We start from the raw sequence: 22,397 nt of genomic DNA, 5'->3' as shown, positions 1-22,397 counted from the left end.
AAATGATTCTGAAAACATTAGGGAGAATAATTAGAAATAATGTTTTTAGATGTGGTTTCTTTTTTTTTTACACTAACTTAGGTTGTAATTGGAATATTTGGGAGAGTACTAATTGTACATCTTGTACACTATGTTACTGTACAAAATTGATTGAAATGAAAAGTGGGTGCATCAGCACTTAGGCTATTTGTACCCATCACATTACACAGGGTTCTGCCTGTTACTGCAGCTAAAATCAATATCTGTCTCTGAGGACTAATATCTCCTTACAGTTAAAAGAAGGGGCACTCAGAACATATATGGAGAAAACACAGCCCTAAAAGAGGAGTACACTGGCCATAGGTCCAGATGCCTGAGCCGAACTGAAACTACCCCTTGATATTAAAGTTCAATTAATATTAATTACTATCATCTGTACAAAAAACATGTGAAACGTTGTTGTTACAACCCTTCCACTCTAAGCCACAACTATACCCGTTTTCATCTTCTAGAGATTGATGTGAATGTAATTGAAGTCAAAGGAAAGAAACTGCTTTTACATCAATATGAGCATCTCTTTTTCCAAAACGATTATATTACCATTCCCATATAGAGATGAATAACATGTGAAACCACATATGCTAACATAAAACAAAATAACTTATTCAACTATTAACATACCTGTAAGTTGGTTAATATCAAACACATCACTCAGTTGTTCGGAAGCAATGGAATACAGCACATCTCCATAATCCCCTCTGTCTTCATCTGTTGCCATCACTTGAGTGACGACAGTTCCATGCGGCTGATTCTCTTTCACTTTCACCTCAAACTGCATCTGGGGGAAAGTGGGGTTGTGGTTGTTGGCTGACAGAATTTCAATCTTCACTCGAGTGAAGCTGGTATACACTCCATCTGTTACTGATATGTTAAGAATGTACAATGGGTACTCAGCAAAATTTTGCAGGTTAATAAGGCTCACTATTCCTGAAAAAAAAAAAAAGAGTAAAGCTTTTGTTATACACAATACAACAAAAATTAATCATGAAATTGCATGCTTTTTTTCATTAACAATAATTTCCACATCTTTGATTTGACAAACTTTGTAGGGTCACTGTTGTAAATGATGATCCCATTAAAAACAATGCCAAATTCAAATGTATGCAGTCCCTATCAAATAATGTGAAATGTATATTTTTGGTCACACAGAAACAATAGCTCTTTTGGTCACAGATAAAAGCTGTCTGTTTTCCTACTATGTTTGTTGGTCTATGACTTTTATTCGTACAAGAAAATGCATTACGTAGAAATTTTCAGCAAAAAATGCAGGCTCGCCCAGGACTCGAACCCGGGTCTCTGGCATACTGTGCCATTGCTCTAATCACTGAGCTACTGAGCCAGCCTGGCCTTGCTTGATTTTTTGCTGTCGCTGTTTTACCCGGGTTCGAGTCCTGGTCGAGCCTGCATTTTTCGCCAAAAATTTATACGTAGTACACCTCCTATGTGTGTGCCTAATCTTTAATAAGAAAATGCATGTTTTAAAATTTCAGGAAACTTTAAAAACGTTTCATACTTTTTATTCAATGTTACCATATTTGTTATTTTAATTATGTATGCAAGGCTTACCTTGTAAAAAACAACAGAATTAACACTTACGGTAGCAATGTACAGCCACTTTTTGCCTACAAGTATTCACGCCGTTTCTGGTTGTGTTTTTTCATGTAACACATGCAAAGTTGCTAGCATTGTAGAGAAGATTCCAGAACAGAAATTTTCATCTATTGCATCCTAATATTAATTATTCATTAATTTCATTGTTTGGGAGTTGCAATATCAATAGCATTGAAATTATTCAAATAAATACCTGTTGTAGGAGCAATGGAGAATGTTTGCTGTTCATTTCCTCCTACTATGGTGTATGTGAGCTTATCTTGGTCCACATAGTCAGGATCACTTGCAGTTACTACAGTTACGAACTGGCCTCTGCTAGCGTGTTCCGAGAGAAAACATGAGTAGGATGGATGTTCAAATTTTGGAGGATTGTCGTTCATGTCCAAAACTGAAACAAAGTGATAACATTTAAGTTAAAAATTGTTGTGAAACTGAAGTTTTTTCCTGCATCATGAAAATACGGTTCGTCAAGGCATTTTCTAAAAAGTTAAATAATATGTGACTGATCAGTTTCCACAAAAATATTGTCTAAAAGGAAACTACCGACAGGACAGACTAATCAATACTCTATCAATATTAGTTGATATAGGTATATCAAAACATCACTTTACCAATTAAAATTACAGATAATGTTACTGATTCTACACATATTTATAGTTTGTAATGTAGTGAAAATTTCTAATACTGCATTATTAATTTTATTTGTATAAACATATAATGCATGGCCCTTTATTTTTTGAAGTACAGTGAAATCTCAGTTTTACAGAACCAAGGTGAAAAGTCTGAAAACATGGGAAAATTTTAAATTCTGTAACATTTGCCTCTATTGGGACATGATAATTAAACATGTAAAAATGTAACATCCAGGAATGTAAAATAGGGGTTTCACTGTAAAAGTCTATGTAAACAATTTATTTTTCAAGGAAAAAACCTACTCCAGTGGCTTGGTTACATATATTGATTGAAGAGGTTAGCGAACCATTCAAGGGTTTGCAATTTTATGTTGAACTGCAGAATATGAGTTATTGATATTACTATTCATAAAAAAAAAATCACATTGAACCACCACTTAAAGAAACAGTGAACTATGATTAAGTGTTCCCATGAGAACTATTCATATTATATTTTGTCCAGTTGTTATTTTTAAATTAAATTTTTAAAATTGCTGTTAATTTAATAATCAGTGAAATTGGAAAACTTAAAACTTACCTGTCACCCACACATGGGCAGTACTTGACAAGCTTGGCACCCCAGCATCCGTAGCAATGATAGTAAAGTGGTGGAAGCTATGCTGTTCATGATCGAGAGATCTCTTGAGATAAACTGTCCCATCATCTGGATCAATGTGAAAGTATTCAGAAGAATTATTTGCATCATTCTCTATGCTGTACCTCACTCTTTGGTTTATACCTGAAAATAACGGATTGCATCAAATTAACAATTTGCAGAAAATAGCTACACAACTGAGAGAAAAAGATTTCAACTTTGATTTTTTTATTACACTTTCAGCCCTAGGTGCTGCAAAATCTGTAACCAAAATTCTTCTTATGAATTCAAAAACCTTTACAAATAAACCGTGTAATAACTAATAAATTTACAACCTGACCAAGATAAGTATGCCTCTGTGGTGTTGTAGCCGAACTGCAAGCAAGTGGAGAAAGCATGAGTGATGGATGCAATCAGTTGCTTGCATGGCTAAATTGTGTAGCACTGTCAAAAGGCACGAGAGAAGGGGAAGGTGAGATGAGAAAATGAATAACTGTGCTCCTTAGTTTGCAAGTTTGCTGGGCCATTTTTATCTTGGTTAAGCTGTATGCATACCTTAACTAGACTAACATGGAATGAGAACGCATTCATTCATATCGTAGTTTTATACATTCACTTGCACATAAACAAATGTATTCATATAATGATATCATCCTATAAATCAATGAATAGTATAGTTCGGTATCAGCCAATATATCTATAAATATCTTATACTTTAGTGCAAAGTTCTGCCATTTTATTTATTTATTTACGACTTTGTTTACATGGCAAATTTAAGGCATTAATGCCTTCTCTTCCACTTAACCATTAATTATAGTATTCAATTTTTTCTTTACAATTAATTGTATTCAATTAAAAAAATGAAAAATAAAGTGACAATAGAAAAATAAGTAATAAAAGTAAAATTAAAATTAAAATAAAATAAAAGTAATACAATTTGCATACGAGGAGTTAAAAAATTGATTAGGTTGATATAATTTTTATGGATAATCTCCATGCCATACTTTTTAAAAGTAAATATCTAAATATGCAGCTTCATTTGCATTGGAGTCATCTGGTAACATGCATTAAGGAGGTCAATGAACCAATCAGGTTCTTCAAGGGCTATTTGGAATTTTATATCGGATCGTAGAATATTTGTTTCTGGTAATTTTTATGTCCGTTATTGGTCAAAATTTCATATCAGCCCATCCCTAGTGTAGCATTTATAGTAAGTAATATTTAATATTTTAGAAAAAACTTTCAGTGTTGAATTTTGCTTAGATTATGATTACAGCAATTAATTGTCTTCTTAAGCATTCCATAGCTCATAGATTTTCGCAGACCAGAGTGCCAAAACTACTTTATAAATACACACACTAAATTCTCCTTCTGTGCAATTTTCTAGCATACCTGTATCATTGTCACGAGTCTCGACTTGCAGGATTGAGGTTCCAAATGGAGCTGCTTCTGGAACAGAAACATTGTAGGCATCTTGGCTGAATTCCGGTGGGCAGTCATTTACATCTTCTACTAGAACACTCACAATCACCTCGGCGTACACCCCAGAGACACTGTCGGTTGCCCGGATGGTTAATTTATATTGTTTCTTAAGCTCATAATCCAATTCATCAACCACATAAATCACACCTGTTGGATGGAAAAAAAACTTATGATATGAAAAAATCTTTCACTATACTGCTGCTTGAACTTTTCTAAAATAGACTTTACACTGTCATCAGAATGCTACAGTCTCCAAATTTTGAAATGAAGTTTTGTACTTTACATGTATCTGCACCATTCAACATATATTATGGCTATGGGTGCACAAGAGGTACATAGCAGAGTCATGACTGTGACAGCCAACACTGAATGAAGACAAGGAATTCTCGAAAACATAGCTAATCATTCTAGGAATTCTGTCATTTGCAGTGTTCTCTGTCTGTGTGGCCATCGGTCATCATAAGTGGCAACAACTATAGCCATAACAGGAATATATACAGTACTGAGGTGTGATAATAACACATCTGTCAAGAAGGTTTAGTTCCACAATTTGAGCAGCCTCATTGGCTGAGAACACTGTAAGTGTCCCTTCATCAATTTCACGAAATAACTATTACATACTCATCATTATGATTAGCCAAAAATGGCAGAAAAGTGACATAAAATAAGAAACAAAAAATAATTCCATATGTAAACTCTTTTTGCAAGAATGTATGTGCCTATACATTCTCTAAGTTCACATAATTCCTCTCCCATTTTCATTGATATTAAATAAATGTATATTGAAATTGCTAGATAATAAAGTATACCATGAAGATGCAAAACAAATTTGTAACCCACAAACAATTGAATTTTCTTCTCACAGAAAAATATATAATAATGCTGTGTGTCATTTGTGTAAAAAACATGAATAAAGATATTTTTGCAAAGATGCACATAATATATGTGCAAGAAGGAAAGTTATAATTTGGAACTTTTCGAAAACTTTTGATGTAGTTCTGTAAATCGACAACCAATCCTCTGAGTCTCAGCTAAAAAGGTCTATGATATGAGATATTATTCCCAAAGTGATATTAAGGAAATATACAAAAAATCATTCATTAAATTGCTCTGAGCACATGTATTCATTCAATAATGTCTGAGGCTCAAATATCTTTCTTCTTATATAAACCACAGTGAACGTTACATTTGGCATTTGATAGTGTTGCCATATCTTGGCTGAGTAATTAAAAATTATTTATTTTCAATTTCCAAATTGGCGGATTAAATGTTTTGACTCTCTTGGATCCAATGAGAAGAAGGTTGCCTTCCATCTTGTTTTATGCTTTACTTTCCTTGTTTTAATGGATGAACCATATGGTCAAAGTATTGCAATTTGATAAGTGAATTCATAAATCCAATGGTTAGATTTTTCAACTGTTGAGCAACATTTTAGGAATGTCAGAACAAGAATAGAAGACTGAAAATGAGATATACCAAAAATTTTTGCTTTTGTAAAATTGCTTGTAATGTGTAGTAAGTAACACAATCACTGCATTAAGTAGACACAAATAAGAGGCACATAAACTCACATTTTGTCTTAATTTGTAAGCATTTAGCTACCAGAGATTTTTAAGTTACCCCAATGAAATTACAATGATAAATTGAATTCATATTTAACAACATTTACAATAAGCACCAACTGAAGCACACAAACAGACCTAATGGTGAGAAAGTGAATATTATGGAAAACACCATTCTTGGAATGGCGCCCAAACCTGGAATCAATTCATTCAGCAATGGTATTTCTGTGAATCATGGCAGACATCGAAGATCAATTTAACATAGCTGACAAGAGTGTATACACACATCAGCTCAAGTACCGTTTGTTGGGAATTATTCAATTGAGATTTGAGTACAGCAATAAATGATATGTACAAGAGATATTCAGATTTTTCTTTACATATATCAACAGTAAAGAACATGCATGTTTTGTTTGTGAAAGAAAAAATAAATGAAGGGCTCGGGTGTAAAAACATGGTGAGTGACATTTTGGTAATTTTGAGTTACAAAGTAAAATTTGACATCCTTCAGTTTTCAAGTGAAATTGCCATGTCATGCAATTTGCATTGGACTCAGTGAAGCCTTCTGAAATTGGTAAACACAACATGAAAACAATTTATCCACAGTATAGCTTCTAATAACCTTTTTTATTAACAAACTCAGAAATGACCAAAATGTCACTTACCATGTTTTACACCTGAACCCTTCAAATATGATACCACACACTGAAATGTACATTTGTGGGGTTTCAAAAAGTCAAAGTGAATTTTTTTGAAGATATTTGATCATGAAATTTTGTGAACTTAATTCTGCTGGTAGCAAAGGCAAAAATTTGTAACATTTGTGTCATGCAGCATTTTGTAGACTCTGTGAAATATCCAGACTCTGGAATAGAATCAGCCTGTACTGGTGATTTGAAATCGAACCGATACTTTGCAATACAGATACCATTACTGGTTAAGCCACAGAAAAAGTTTAAAAAATATATATAAAATTAGATCTAGATGTTGTACGTCTCAAGAAATTGGAAAAAGAAACTTTAACAATACCATAGCATGATATTTGTATTTGTAAACATTTGATATAATATTTGTTACATATTCCTACGGACTAAAATAAAATAGTGGAATTGTGCACGCAATAACAAAATATATATAGAAATATCGAACAGGTAAATTATTGGAAATTTTACTGATAATCTGATTTCTATCAGTTGATAGTGACAAGAATACAAAAATAGCATCACTGTACACAAGAGTTTCTCAAGAGATTAAGAGAAAAGAGAGAGTAATGTCAGAAATTTGACAAATGACACTATTGCCTATAAGTTCAATAGCAAATGTTTCCAGAAACATATTTACATGTTCAGCATAAACCAACTTCATGCTTTTTTCCCCCTTAATTGAGATAAGACCCTGTTTTATTTCCACTTAAGTACATGTAACATACAGATTTAACGTATGAAAATCTTGCAAAAATATCGTTAAGCAACAAAGGTAAATTTAATAGAAATAAATGCCGTGTATTGACATATACATTTAAGATTGAACCCAATAAAAAAGAAGGAAGGAAGCATTTGTATATTTGTTTAAATCAGCAGGAGAAAATGGAGTCTGAAATAAAAAGATAAACAGATAGAAAAATGGCTTCTAATTCTATCCAACGTGCAAGCAAGCAAGAATATTCTTCATTGCAAAGCAACAAAAATACAAATGCAGAGGATATAAGCAATGTTAATTAATAAAAACATTTTTTTCTATTCTACCACTTCTACTTTCTCGGCCCATGTTATTAAACACATTGCATGCCTAAACATGCTGAAGACACAGACAGTGCAACATACATATAAAAGTCATATATATACTCACAAGGACCATTGTTACTGTCAGGGGCTGTGAAGGGAGATACAAAACACTAGAATCAGTAACAAATGTCTGTGTGTATATGAAAGTCAATTTAAAATTACTTGTTTAAAAAGGAAGAAAAACAATCATGCATATTTTATATCTAAAATTCTGTAAGGAGAGTTATGAGCTCAACAATTTATCTATCATAAACCCGTCACCAAAACGTTAATACAAAAAATTCTTTACAGTATGAAATTTCCTGGTAACAATGTTAATGAATGTTATTAAAAAATAACTATAAAAATTTTTCTGATATGATGTGGTTATATTGGTGTTCTACAAGTTAAATAAAAAACCTCATTAAATTTTTACACACATGGAAATCTATTCAAATAAATACCTTATTACATATGTCACCTGTTTCCTGACTTTGGCTGCAACGAACAAGAGTAAATACACACACGAAAAATAGTTACTAATGATTGGAGCCAAATTGTTTACAGCATTTGACCATAACGTACCTTCATACATTTTAGCTGGTTACATTCCAACAGTACTTCACTTCTATTATCAGGAAAATATTTCAGCAAAAACGCATATAAATCTGGTGGCAAAAATTATTAAATATGCAATCATGCATGCATACTGCATCAAAATCAAATATTGCATTATCAATTCAAGATTGCAAAAATATTCTTCTAATGCACACAAAAGCTTTGTCAATGCATGATGCAATGCAATTTCTAACACGAGGATACCCTTCAAAGGATTTCTATTTATTATTTCTGAAAAAAATACTGTTACTTTTTATAAATATAGCATACAAAAATGTCATTTTCACAACACAAGCTTTGCGTCATATGACACAATTATACATAAAATGAGTGAATAAAGTACGTATTTTTAAAGATCACTTCTGAACTTATCAAGTTGTATAAATGTGGATTTTTTCTTACATTTAGTGCCATGTTAATTTCATTGTGTGAGAAAGACGTATTTACATTGATTTTCTCTAAAATTGATCTATTAAATTATGCTCATTTCTCTTATCGTTAGATTTGATGCAGTGACATTTTTGAGCAAACTCAGTTGTACATCATACTGCATGGTAGGTAATTGGGAACACTTGGGAATTTAGGATAAAATTCACTTGGTAAAATTCATTTGGTAAAGATGAATAATTTGTGTTCTCTATTCTTCTTACACACTCATGTAGAACAAACTACCATATTTTTCATAGTTGCTTGTCACATTTCACGATGTTAAAGTTTTCTTGGAAAACAGAGAGAATAAAACACTATCATTAAAAGTATCCACATGGCATAGGTGCCCAATTTCAGGGGCTTGGGGGGGGGGGGGGGGCTCGAGGCTCCACCTCCAATGTTATCGATGTGGGGGCAGAGCACCCCAAATAATTTTGCTTAAGAGAATCTAATGTATTATTTTTCTTCTCTTGTAAAGTTTACTCTGAATTGTGCCCCATGAACTTAACTTTAATACACATTTGAAATGTTCTAGACCATCAACTTTGGTGGGCTGAGACTGCTAAACCATCAACTTTCAACTTGGGGGGGGGGCTATGACGAGAGACAGCAAAACACATGACTTATTACTATATACTAAGTATGTAATTATGAGTAGTTAACATTTTTACTAAAAGAGTTTCAAAAGAAGATGTGCATGAACTAGGAGAGTGGATGGAACGTTTGGGATACACATGGCTCTCACATGACATTCAGAACGAGATCATTGATATGTTAGGGAGATCTGTTTTGCGCTTCGTGGTAGCAGATATTAAAAGTCAGGAATATTTTGCTATTATGGTTGACGAAACTTGTGACATATCCATCCGTGAACAACTGACATTTTGCACTCGAACTGTAAATGAAAATTTTAATATTTATGAGAAATTCATGGGCTTTTACGAGATTCCGAACACTGAAAACAAAACTTAAAAAAAGGGAGGGAGTGAGTCATTCATTAATTTATTTCAGTGATCAGAGCCCCCCAATAATTTTGACAAGTCACATTTAGTTACTACTTACTAGTTACCCTGCCACTGGTACCTATCACTCGTAAGTAAATATGAAAAGAAATTTTCACAGACAAAATTTAAATGTTTACTGTTTTTATGCAACTATAACAAAAGATTATAATTTCTCTTTATCACACCTGCAAGCAACTCATTCTGTAAATGAAATGAAGTGTACCTTTTCTTTCTTAAGCATGTTATTTTATTTAGTCTTGCATTTTTCAGTTTACAGTTCAAAATGAAGAAAAACAAATGTACAAATAATTATTCTGTTTAACGTTTGAAAAAAAAAAAAAGAAAGCTTTATCTGCCTATCAATTCTGGTGTCTTCATTCAGAGAAGGCTTTGGATTGAGAATGTAGTACATGTACAGTGAGTCGCCAAAATTGAAAGCAAAATAGAGTATTTTTTTTTTGCTAAAGTTACATGGAATTATTATACCAAGTGGGGCACCTAAAAGTATGACCGGAAATATCTCGTAAACAACAATAAATATTGAAAAACTGTTTTCGCAGATATAAAGGTATAAGAGGGGCTCATGAAATTAGTGAACACAATATGTTCAACTACGTAAGGAAACAGGGTTTTCAACACAAACTTAGTTTTTTCAAATGGAATCCCCATTTTATTTTTAGCTCATTTGAAAGTACGGAAAAATTCATTAAGAATGACGTTTGTTACATTGCAATACGTCAAGTACATCATCGCATTGAGTCAAAAGTGGCAGTAAAATGACACCAAACAACAAAACCACATTCGTAATCATCATCATCATTTTGCCAGGTTAACTTCTGCAAAATGTATCACCTACATTCACAAAATGTATCACCTACATTCACAAAATGTAATTATCTTATTATTAGGACTAAGCTGATACCACTTTGAACTGATACAGATACTTATGCCGATACTCTCAATGATTCCCACCAATACAGATGCTTGCAGAGTGTAATAACTAAAAGTTGTTCAAATTTTGATTAATATAAGTGTGTAAGTATTCCACTCTTATTACCAAGATTTTTGCTTTAAATTGTTCAAGAATTGCATTATAATATTAAATTACATGTTATCACAAAATTCAGTTTTTGCACAAAAGTAGTGCAAAATTCAGTTTTTGCACAAAAGTAGTGCAAAATAAAAAGAAACTTTGAATTTTGCATAATTTTCAGCATAATTAGACTCTGCAAAAGTGTCATGCTGCAGTTTTGTGGACCCCACGAAAGACCAAAATGTTGGAAAAGTATCGGCCGGTATCGGTAAATAAATTGTAAACCAATATTTGCTGATACCGATACCAGCATCAGCTGATACTGATACATCAGCATCGGTATCGGTTCAGCCCTACTTATTATCATTTTCAGATATTTTTTTTGTTTCAATTTCTGTCTGGAACATAACCAGCTAAGTTCTTGTGGAACACAAGTAGCTCACAATTCATATGCTATTAGTAATTACTAACAAAGAGAGAAAAAAAAAACAGCCTCAAATGCAATCGAAGATGAATGAAGTCCCATAACCAGCAAACAGTGAAGAAACATGTTATGTAAGAAAATCAAACTACAAGTTGGAAATCACAACTACAGACATCACCACTCTCACTCAAAAAGAACTATGCGGAAACTACTTTCATGCCAAGAAACACTCTCACAGGAAGTCTGAAGAAAGCACGACAGTAAAAGAAGAGGAAACAATGAACAAATTACCTGTGTTGAAGTCGAGAGCAAATTCTTCAAAATCGTTTCCTTTGACGATGCTGTAAATCAGTTTTCTTTGCAACGGCGACTCTGCTTGAACGCTCACTGTGAGGGGAGAATGAAGCTCAATATTTTCGGGAATTCTGTCGGAGTAAAATTGCTTATCAAACTTCGGCATTGACTTGTCAATAACCTTTATGTGGACTGGAACCTCAGTAGCGCATGGTGTAATGCCTGTAATGAAATGAAATGAAAAGCTAGATTCATGAAGACATGTTGATGGATGAAGATTTTCTGACTGTATACGGTGGAACCTCTATTTGATGTTTTTCAGGAACGTGACCAAGCTGAAAACACTCAAAAAACAGGAAAAAGTCAAATGGAGCAAAATTTTACATTTTGCTATGTTGTCACCATCTTGGTTGAATATATAATGCAGGGACGTGTAAAATCTGGGAACATAAAATTGGGATTCCACTGTACACGTGTAATGGTGGACCCTTCCGTGTGTTGTAACAATCCCAATGAAAGCCAATGGAGTTGTGGTAACCCAGCAAAATCAAATATGTTACCAGATGTTACATTTTCACACTGTATATTTTCCACTTTGATGGTTCCAATATAGTATATTGTAAAATTTTTCCTGGCTCATACAGTGCATGGCATAAGTTTCTATCCCACTGCAATGCTAGCACTGAATCGATTGTCATGTCGGAATGAAGTGACTGTGCTATGTAAGTGTATTCCTGCTAGATTAACTACCACCAGAGAAGACAAAGACAGTTGCCAGTTGCATCTAAGGTTGTGGCATTATTGGCACAGTTGCATTTTTTGGGTAGTGACTTACGCTACACCCTATATATTTCCCTGCATTTTAAGTTTTTAGTCACAGTTCAATGAAGAATGTATAATAACAGTTGCACTCTATTTACATAATTATTCCACCCCTATATTTTTTTCAGTAACTTTACTAGTACAACAAACTATAGAATGGAATGATGGTACAGTGCAGAACATCAAAATGAATCACTTACTTCCAATTGTGGTAACAAATACGTTACCTGTTAGTCTTGCTGGTAATTTCCATTAACTAAATCTTATTTAAAAACTGACATAATGTACACCTTGTCTTGCATTTGAATCTTATTTCCTTGCTTCCTTTTATTATGTTACATACAGTTTAAATGCCTAAATATTCTAACTTACAAACATGTTTCAATGATTTCTCAGTACAAGTAAGCATTTTTCAATTATTGTTATATAATTTAACATAATTGGTTCCTTTTCCTATCTTTCTATTTTATGCATTGTATGAAAAGAAACTGATCAAGCAATATCTGTAGATATGTCTTAGGGGGTGAGGTGGAAACCATTATGGAAAGGTATTTAGTCACCTTCTGGAATATTCAAATTAGGCATTTGTAGTTGTTTTTGATGGAAGTACAGCTACCCTAAATTGTAACATTGAATAAATTCTGATTTGAAAACAAACTACAGGAGATCAAACAAAAGGAAGCAGAACCATTATGTGCAAATTAGAATGAAAAAATAAATAAGACTAATATAAAGAGTATATACCTCCATCGTAAGCTGCAATAACGAGTTCATATTCACGATTATGTCCTTCCAAACTTTGCTTTAAGGTCACTTCTCCAGATTTTCTGCAAACTTTGAACAATTCACCATGACCCTTTATGAGTTCATAACGAACTTCACCATTTTCTCCTTTATCCATATCTACAGCAAGAACCTGAAACATATAATTAACACATATAATATAGATTTTACAAGGGAGTCAAATTAAAACTTTTTTTTTTGTTTCTTATCTACTTGATTTCTGTATGTAAGGTTGCACAAGTTTGCTACATTTTAGCAGACCTATTGCTGATATACATATATTTTGAACTTTGAGTTAGTGCCTTTATACCTTAAGAAGAATAAGTCTTTGGGGTCCACGTGTAGTCACTTATGAGCCACTGCAAAGGCCTTTCCAACCATCTGCCTGCGAACTATGGCCATTATCGAACTTTCTCCTCCATTAGTAAACTTGCTGGTATGATAAGCAAGCATGCACAGATATATTGAATTTTCATTTGCCGAGAAATTTTTGTTTTGAAGCTCACTTGATTAGTGTTGCAGCCTTGAGGTCATTTTGTAAATAACCGTTGATATCTCATGTAAATTTAAGCTGTATATATTTTATTGGACTTTTAAGCTTTTCATTTGAGTCTTGTAATACATTTATCTTTAATATTTTGGCATTCAGATAACTTTTTCAATTGATTCACCAAGCTTTGACAATAATGATATGATTATTTTCCTGTAGTTTACGGTTATTACAAGCATAAGAAAACAGTTTTTTCTTTGTGACGTTTCAGGAGAACACACGCTCCTTTCATCAGACATTTATTTTCATTTTGACTAAAGATACAGTTATAACAATGATAAATAAAATAATGATATGTTCTTACAAAATATTTTGCATCATCATAAACATTAATATGCATGTGAACACCACTAAAACTTTGAATGTACATACCTTTATAACAAGATCCCCCTTTTGTGCATCAACAGAAACAACAGCGTAATAAGGCAAATTGACAAACATGGGACAATTATCATTGATATCCATTATTGTAACATTCACAATAACATGAGCAATTCTTGGCTTCTCCCTGCCGATATCTTCACTGCGAGCCTACGGAAATAAGAAAAAAATAAACATTTAAGTACATGAAAAGTACAGTATACGAGCAAGATTACCTTCATGTTTTCTAAACATGATAGTAAACTAAATAGAACTATATAAATTCATTTTAAGATTCAAATAGAATATATCAATATGAACTCAAAAATTAGTGGATATCAGAATTACAGCAATGCCGAGAATATACGCTATGTACTGAACCGAGTGATCAGTTAAATATGTCATCAGTAAAGGTTCTGAGCTGAGTTGTGATCCGGGTATTTCTTTTGTGCCTTAATTCCACCTAATCATCATTTCATCTTCACAATCGCAATTAGGGAAAAATTGGAGGAAAGCTGTACATAATGAGAAAAATAACAAGAATATTAGTGGTTGGGGGATATCTCAAGTGATACTACAGACTACCAATGTTCATAACAAAATGAAAACAAAACATACAACCAGGGTGGATAAAAATCATTGATGATTTTTTTTAAAATCCACAATTAAAATTGTTTGTATGGTTATACATATAGATATATGTTTTTTATAGAAAATGTATAAACAGTTTGAGTATACATTTTTCTGTTTCTCATACCATATATATGAACCTACCATGGAAAAGTTTGTTGTGTGTGTTAGTGAAACTATAATCATCTCAGTAACTTTTCTTCCAAAGAAAATAGAACATTATGAATATACTCTATAATTGTAACTTCAAATATCTTTTTATAACCTTTGCAGCTGAATTTTGGCAATTACTTTAATGATAGTTTGAAAAATATCAGCTGTCATTATTGAAGATTATTTCAAGAGAAATTTACGTGTTTTCACAGTTTACATATTACATTTCCTCTCATATGAGCTTCATACCATCAGTATATATATTTTGTTTCCTTTTTCTTCCTTTCTTAGAGCCTAATAAACACCATTAAATGATTACAAAATTAATGTACTTTCACCAAAAGTGATTCTGATATTAATTAAAATCCTTATGTACATTATTCTATACATTATTTATTTAAAGTGATTTAAATTTTTTTTTAAAAAAATCAATCCACCTTGCATACAACAACAAAATGCATAATTTTCGTTATTTTGGCAACAGCATTAGAGAGAGAAATTGATTTTCTCCTTCAATAATTATCTTATGTGAAATTATGAATATTTTAGAACAAAAATTTTCAAATATTGATATCACTTAGTTCCAATTATATTGTAAAATTTATATGTATATTTTTTTTTAACTATTTTTAATTGTTTTCCAAACATCAGCATTGGTATAGCTATCAGATTAAAGTGGTGTACTGGTGAAGTCCTAGTTAATGTGAATGTGTTTTCTTAACTACAAACGAAATAAACAATTATTTTGCTACAAAGACAAGGAAGGAGAATTCACCTCAACAATTAATTCATAACTGTCCTTCACTTCTCGATCAAATCTCTTCCCCGTGGTCCTTATAACACCAGACGTTGGTCCAATTTCAAACATGTCTGTAGGATTTAGAATACTGAATTTAATATGTTCATTTAAGGCACTTCCAAGAACATTTACTACAACTACGTTAGTAATTTTTGTTGAGTTCTCAAGTATGGTCCCAAAGTACTTCTCCTTGTGAAATATTAAGCCAGAGTTTTCCGACCTTTCCACTCTTATGTTCACAATGGCAATGCTGGAGTACTTTCCGTCAGACACTCGCAGGTGTAGTCTATAGTATGGCTTCAGTCCATTTGAGCTTACGACCGTCACAATGCCTGCCTTGGGATTTACAGTGAACTTTCTGTCTTCGTTCCCTTCTATGATGTCGTAACGTAGAACCGTCTTCTCTTCTGAATCGGGATCCGATGCATTCACTTGAATCACTGCCACATTCTGATATGTCGGGAGCAACAAAGTAGCATTGTATTCTGATTCTAGGAACTGTGGGGGAGAATCGTTCACGTCCATCACAAATATCTGGACTCTAGCGGTTGTTTCTGATGATAATCGGGGTTTGCCCAAGTCTGAAACTTTAACATGGAAGGAGAATTCTGGATACAATTCGTGATCGAGAGCCATGACGGTTCGAATGGCACCTAAAATACAAAGAAAATTGTATAATTAAAATGTATTGCAAGGGTTTCTACATAAAAAACATGGACTCCCAAATGAAAATGCAGTCTTGCATACAAAAATACAATCTTTTCTAGAGATCTACACAAAAGATATTGATAGAAACATTCATGCATTTCTATCCTCTATTTATAGACTATCCATTAAATTGTTTCTATTACTCATTAATCATAAAAGGTTTCATTCAGTGGCATGCCGAAAGGGGGTCGTCGGTTGGGGTCATAACCCCTCTCCCTCCCTTTTGAACCAGTATTCCTAAAAAAAAGAATATGAAAGATAGGAAAAGATGGCGAAATGAGAACTGACTAATAACCCCCCCCCTCCCCTTTAGAAAATCCTGAGAACGCCACTGGTTCCATTGTACAAACTAATTGCATACAATGTAGATGAATTCACATTTTGGGAAATGAGAGCTGCAGTAGTAAATAATTACAGAGAAACTTAGTACTCACGTTTTTCCCATAAGCACCAAACAACAAAACTACAAATTCCACCGAGAACAACTAAAAACATCTTCATCGGAAACATGAGTACTAAGTTTCTCTGTAATTAATGTAGATGAAATTCAGGAAAATTAACAGTTTCAAACAATTTTAAAATAAAACACTCAAGGAAAGTTGAAACACAAAAAGAAATACTGTTAACCGCGAAATCCCCAAATAAAGGAAATTCCTGAGTGACACCATCAAGCTGTTGGGAAAATGAAGCAAATTTAAATACACATGAATCAATGGAATTTGTAAGTTCACATAAATATAAACAAAGATGTTGTTTCTCTATAATAAAGCTTTTGTGAAGAATTTTCAGTAATTTACTTGTTACAACCATAAATTTATGGAACAATGTCAACACACATTGTTCCGAGTTAAACTTCACAATAACTTAGACATAATACATACCTGTGCTTGAATCAATTCTGAAAAATTTTCTGGGAAGTCTTTCCACAATATCATAATTTAGCAAAGCATTCAATTCAGAGTCCTTGTCTTCCGCTTTGATTACTAACGGAGCACTGTTGTTCGTGAGTACAAGCGATCCAATGTTGGCAGACTCCGTGATGTTTCCCACATAAAGGTCTTGCAAAAATCTTGGTACATTGTCATTTCTATCCAGCACATGGACAATCACATTACATCTTGCTTTAGCTCCAGCCTACAAGAAACAAAGAACTTATTTATTCCTGCAAATAAATATACACTGTACTTAAACCATTCTAGATACATGGACACATGTAACATTAAAAGGAAATAAAAGAAGTAAATATTAGGGCTGAGCTGATACCACTTTGAACCTATACCGATACCAATGCAGATACTCTCACCGATACCAATACTTGTATAATTCCAATTTAAAATAACAAAGGCTAGTTATTACATATATGTGTGTGTGTGTGTGTGGGGTGTAAGGGGTACCTTCCACATAGGTGGCCAAAAGTCAACCTCACTTCCAAGTAGTACACCCTGGACTGCAGACTAACGAGGCTCTGGCGACTGGCACTATGGCCAGTATAATTTTGTGTGTTGTCCTGTTTTTGTCCTTGTGTGTGCTGAGTGCCCGTTTACAGCCTCAGATTTTAACAGAAGTCAGAAGATTTTAAGATTTTTAGTTATGCAACGTTAGAGTTGTTATTTGTAATGATAAGGGGCTGGCCCCCGTATAATGTGAAGGGTGCAAAATAGCCTAAGTGCTGACGCACCCAAAATTTTAAATTCAAATTCAAAATTCAAAATGTGTGTGTGTGTGTGTGTGTTTATTATTGTTACATTTTGTAGATATGTATTTTTGACAAGGGGCGATGAATAAATTAACCCACCAAATGATGCTCTCTTGCGTCTAAAAAACTAACAGTGAAACTGTAATGTAAACCCTACCTCGTCTCTTTTTTGTCCTCTAGAGAATAATAAACGAAATGTAAGGAGAGAATGATAAATTGCCAGCCTCTTGCTTATATATCAGGTGATTGATTTCAGTACAGTGATATTCCGACTTGACTTTGCTTTCATCATACTTTCGGCAAATGATTTCTAATAAAGTATTAAATGCTTTGTACTATCCCTTGGCGTGGAAGGAAATCCAAAACCCACCACTACACTTTCCAGAAAGTAAGTGCCATCAAGTGTCGTTCAAATAAAATGATTCCCTTGCCACATTCCCTGTGCCGAAACATGTGTGTTGAAATCCAGCTCTGCAGGTCGGGACAACAAAAGTCTAAAGTTGGAAAGGAAAAGGGGGATTAGCCCAGGTATTTGAATTTCCAGGAATATGCTATGTACTATGTCTAAGACACGTGCACCACTCACATGGGCGATGACTGTTTTGACTGCGGGAGGTCTTTAAACAGAGAAATGTTCACAATACACCAGGTGCCTCGTGGCTACCGGGACCTCATTGGGATTATTGTGACACGAGACCGCATCTGTAGGAACAAAGCCTGGTAGACTTCGAAGGAACTCCTATGGGGATGATTTCTTGTTACCCTTGATTTGCAAGATACTTGACCATGAGTCTTATCTGCGTATGGATCTTTGTCACGTACTTGCGGTTCATGGAACTTGAGTCCATGTTCAATGAACAAATGCACAAATACGTATTTCTCATTTTTCTTCAAAGCCAAATGTAAGTTGGAAAAGGTGAATGAACTTTTGAAAAGAAACAAATGTTGGTTTTGGCCGCACTTGTAGCGACTCAAAAACAATGGTATCGCTGAAAAAAAATCAACCAATACTTACCGATACCACTGGTATCAACCAATACCGATACATCGGTATCAGTATCGGCTCAGCCCTAATAAATATATATATTTTTAAAATTCTATTATTTTCTAACTACTGACAGTCTATTTTTTTACTGATTTGATTGTCTATTACTATCTTATTAAATTAATTTGGGATTTATGTTTTAATTGGTAAATTAATACGTAATTTCTTGTTTAGACGTTAGTCATGGGATACAGATGGTCATTTTGAAAATATAAATTGCAATACTTGTTCGAAGAGAAGCAATACACATTTTTCATCTACAGTAGGAAGTTAATATGTAAAAATTTGCAGTTATTCTAATTCTAAAGCTACAATTTGAGACAGCTGGTTTAAACAGCTTTATTAAAATTTTAATTTAGAAAACATAATTTTTTCCTCTGTAACCATCCTTGTTTACAAAAGCACTGTATGTTTACAGAACGAGAAATGCAAGACAAAGCAATTGAAAGCTTCAAGCAGGACTGGAAATATACGTGGTGGAACTCAATTTTATATCACTCGATTTTAAATCATTCTCACATTGTACATTTATACATTTAACTTTCTTGGTCAAAATAGAACAAAATATTAGCTATGAACAAACAATTGAGGTTCTGCTCTGTGTATGTGTGTATACATACATGCAGATAGATAGATATGAATTTCAAATTACCATATTTGTAGTCTCCACGGTCAGGTTATAGAACTTGTTTAGCTCATAATCCAACTGGTGCTTTGTAATGATCACTCCAGTGCTAGGGTTAATGAAGAACATATCGTCTGTATTCCCAGCCAAAATTTCAAAAAACAATGAAGAGGTGCTTCTTGCTTCCACATGCCTCACGTATGTTCCTATTGGTTGATTTTCATAAATTTCAGCAGCATGTTCTTCCTGTGTAAACCTGCATAGAGTAAAAAAAAGAGAAATTAATCATATTTGTTTATTGGTTTATAATAATCATAATAAATAACTGTGGTGCAACAGCACATGAGGGCCTAGCCCAACCTACAGACGGCCACCCTCATTCCCAGCTCAAGATGGTCAGAGATCAACCAACCAGTCAGCACGTCGCACCTCCCGTCATTGTTGTAGGTTTCTGTGACCGGGTTACGCTATCCATTTGTAGCTCCCCAATTTCCTCACGATGGTGGGTGTCCACCGGTCCTGTACACTGGCATAAATCTCAGGAGAAAAGTTGTTAGCTTCCCCAAGGAGACTCGAACCTGCATGCGCCCCATAGTTGGAGCCCAAAACATGACACCTTAGAACGCACAGCCACGATGTTCATTGGGTTGGTTACAAAAATATATTTCCTTGGATTCATTTTTCTTTTTAGTCTCCCGAGCTGAAAACTACCTGGAAAGATGGCCTCTCATTTGGGGTTCAGCAGTGATAAGAGGAAATTCTTTATCATCAGTGCCGGTGAGAAATCAAGCTGCTGAGAGGGGACAGTCACCCATGATGCCTCTAATTTTAATTTCAACCATGGGGCCATTATTGAGTTAGGGCTGGAAGGGTGAAGCTAATAGAAAAACAAATAGAGTTATACCTTTTGAACTATAATGTATGTAACAGGTGACTGCAATGGCTTTGTCCAAGAAAAATACACTTTCAGACAGGTGATTTACAAAATCAGGGTAAATAAATTATACCTTAATATTCATAAAAATACATGACAAAATTTCAAAATTTTACACTAAATTAAGGGATATTTATAGAAATACCAGATCAGCAAAATTATCAGAAATTTTCCTAATATATTGAAACATAACATGCCTATGCAACTACTATCAATAGGATACTGATTAATTTGTCCTATCCTGGTGTATTTATTGCATAGCACCATCTCTTTAGATTATTTATAACTATATATTCTACAAAATAAATCTTGAGGCTAAAAGATATTTAACAGCCAATTTTTATTCAGGTTTCCCAACAAGAATCCTGCAAACTCTTCTTTCCTCTCCCATTCATGCCACATGGTCTGTCAATCTAAGTCTTCTTGATTTAATTATTCTAATAATATCAGGACATGAATACATATTGTGGAGTTCCAAATTATGTAACATTCTCCACTCACCTGTCTCCTCATCCCTTTTAGGTCCAAATATTTTTCTAAGGATTTTATTTTCAAATACTCTTAATGCATGTTCCTCTTTTAATGTAATGTATTTCCTGAATTATGAATTTATGACTACACTCAAAACTAATCTTACCTCGGTGGAGCATTATCAGCCATAGTAACCATTATATGAACAGGGATGGTTGCAAACAGTGAAGGAGATCCGTTGTCGCTGGCTTTCACAAGTAGCATATACTCGAAAATAATATTCATATCCAACTCTCTAGCCAACTGCAGAGTTCCAAGATGTGGGTCAATCGTAAAAGCATTACCAACATTACCTGCAAATTGCATAAAATGATAAATAAGTACGATCAGTGTGCAAGCAAAATGATTACTTGCTCAGAGATTTTAACTCAAACATATTCCTACTTTCTATTGGTATATATAAAATAAACTTTATATTTTTACACGAAGTTAAAATGGAGTCATTATTATGTTCTGGATTTTTATGTAACTATATATTTTTTACCTTTGTAAGTAGCCAAGCAAACACACACATGGTGAATTATGATGTTAGGGACAATATACATGAATTCCATTTAGAGTGCATATTTACACAAAATTCCATATTTGTATGTCCATATTTCCCAACACTGTAGTAATTTTTCTCAAGTGTAATATTTCGACAATAATGCACAAACTAATAACTATATTTCAGTATAGAGAAATATTGACTAAATTGTCACGAAGAAATAATGCATGTTGAATTGGACTTTTCAATTTTAACATATATTTACAAGTATTATGTGCATCCTAATCTTGCATGAAAGCCAGCTTAGTAATAAATGATTTTAAGTACTAGAAATACTGGTGGAATAAAAACAAAAATGTGTTGCACACTGGTCGCACCCCACTTTGCGACAATATGCGGTGAAATACGGTATTCAAAATACTATTCCTAAAAGAAACTCAGTATTTTGTATCTGATTGTGGTAAGTCCATCAGCTTACTTTAATCTTAACTTTAAGTCTTGAAATTCACACTGCAAAAATAAAGACTTCGTGTGCACTTGGTTTCTCTCTACTCACATATTTTGTAAGTACATCTAGCTAATTCTGGGAATCATGACTGTGCGTCAGGAGTCATTATTTAAGAAATAACTACCTCAGATAAGAAAAACATTGAATTTAATTTTATGTACCACAATTAATATTTTATATTAAGAGCCTTTAAAACAACACAGGGATCAAGGAACTGAAGACTATGAAAGATATTATATTA

General features: G+C 33.5%; 1 protein-coding gene across 5 annotated transcripts in view; it reads right to left on the bottom strand.

Moving 5' to 3' along the window:
* Positions 1-22,397, bottom strand: part of kug (FAT atypical cadherin kugelei) — a 956,861-nt gene that overhangs the window by 65,927 nt on the left and 868,537 nt on the right. For 3 of the 5 annotated variants that reach the window (XM_083129471.1, XM_083129474.1, XM_083129472.1), the window contains 12 exons: positions 21,268-21,454; positions 19,724-19,952; positions 17,212-17,464; positions 15,599-16,275; positions 14,053-14,211; positions 13,092-13,263; positions 11,523-11,747; positions 7,809-7,832; positions 4,309-4,545; positions 2,860-3,060; positions 1,844-2,038; positions 661-966 (listed from right to left, as the gene is read on the bottom strand). In XM_083129471.1, coding sequence (XP_082985597.1) covers positions 661-966; positions 1,844-2,038; positions 2,860-3,060; positions 4,309-4,545; positions 7,809-7,832; positions 11,523-11,747; positions 13,092-13,263; positions 14,053-14,211; positions 15,599-16,275; positions 17,212-17,464; positions 19,724-19,952; positions 21,268-21,454 — 2,865 coding nt within the window. The remainder of the gene's footprint in view (positions 1-660; positions 967-1,843; positions 2,039-2,859; positions 3,061-4,308; positions 4,546-7,808; positions 7,833-11,522; positions 11,748-13,091; positions 13,264-14,052; positions 14,212-15,598; positions 16,276-17,211; positions 17,465-19,723; positions 19,953-21,267; positions 21,455-22,397) is intronic. The other 2 variants (XM_083129473.1, XM_083129475.1) reach the window with 1 other exon arrangement.

The sequence above is a fragment of the Lepisma saccharinum genome, chromosome 10 (assembly GCF_977018435.1).
Source record: "Lepisma saccharinum chromosome 10, izLepSacc3.1, whole genome shotgun sequence".
Taxonomy (NCBI): Eukaryota; Metazoa; Arthropoda; class Insecta; order Zygentoma; family Lepismatidae; genus Lepisma; species Lepisma saccharinum.
The sequence above is the reverse complement of the archived record's forward strand: the minus strand, read 5'-3'. Positions and strand labels throughout refer to the sequence as shown.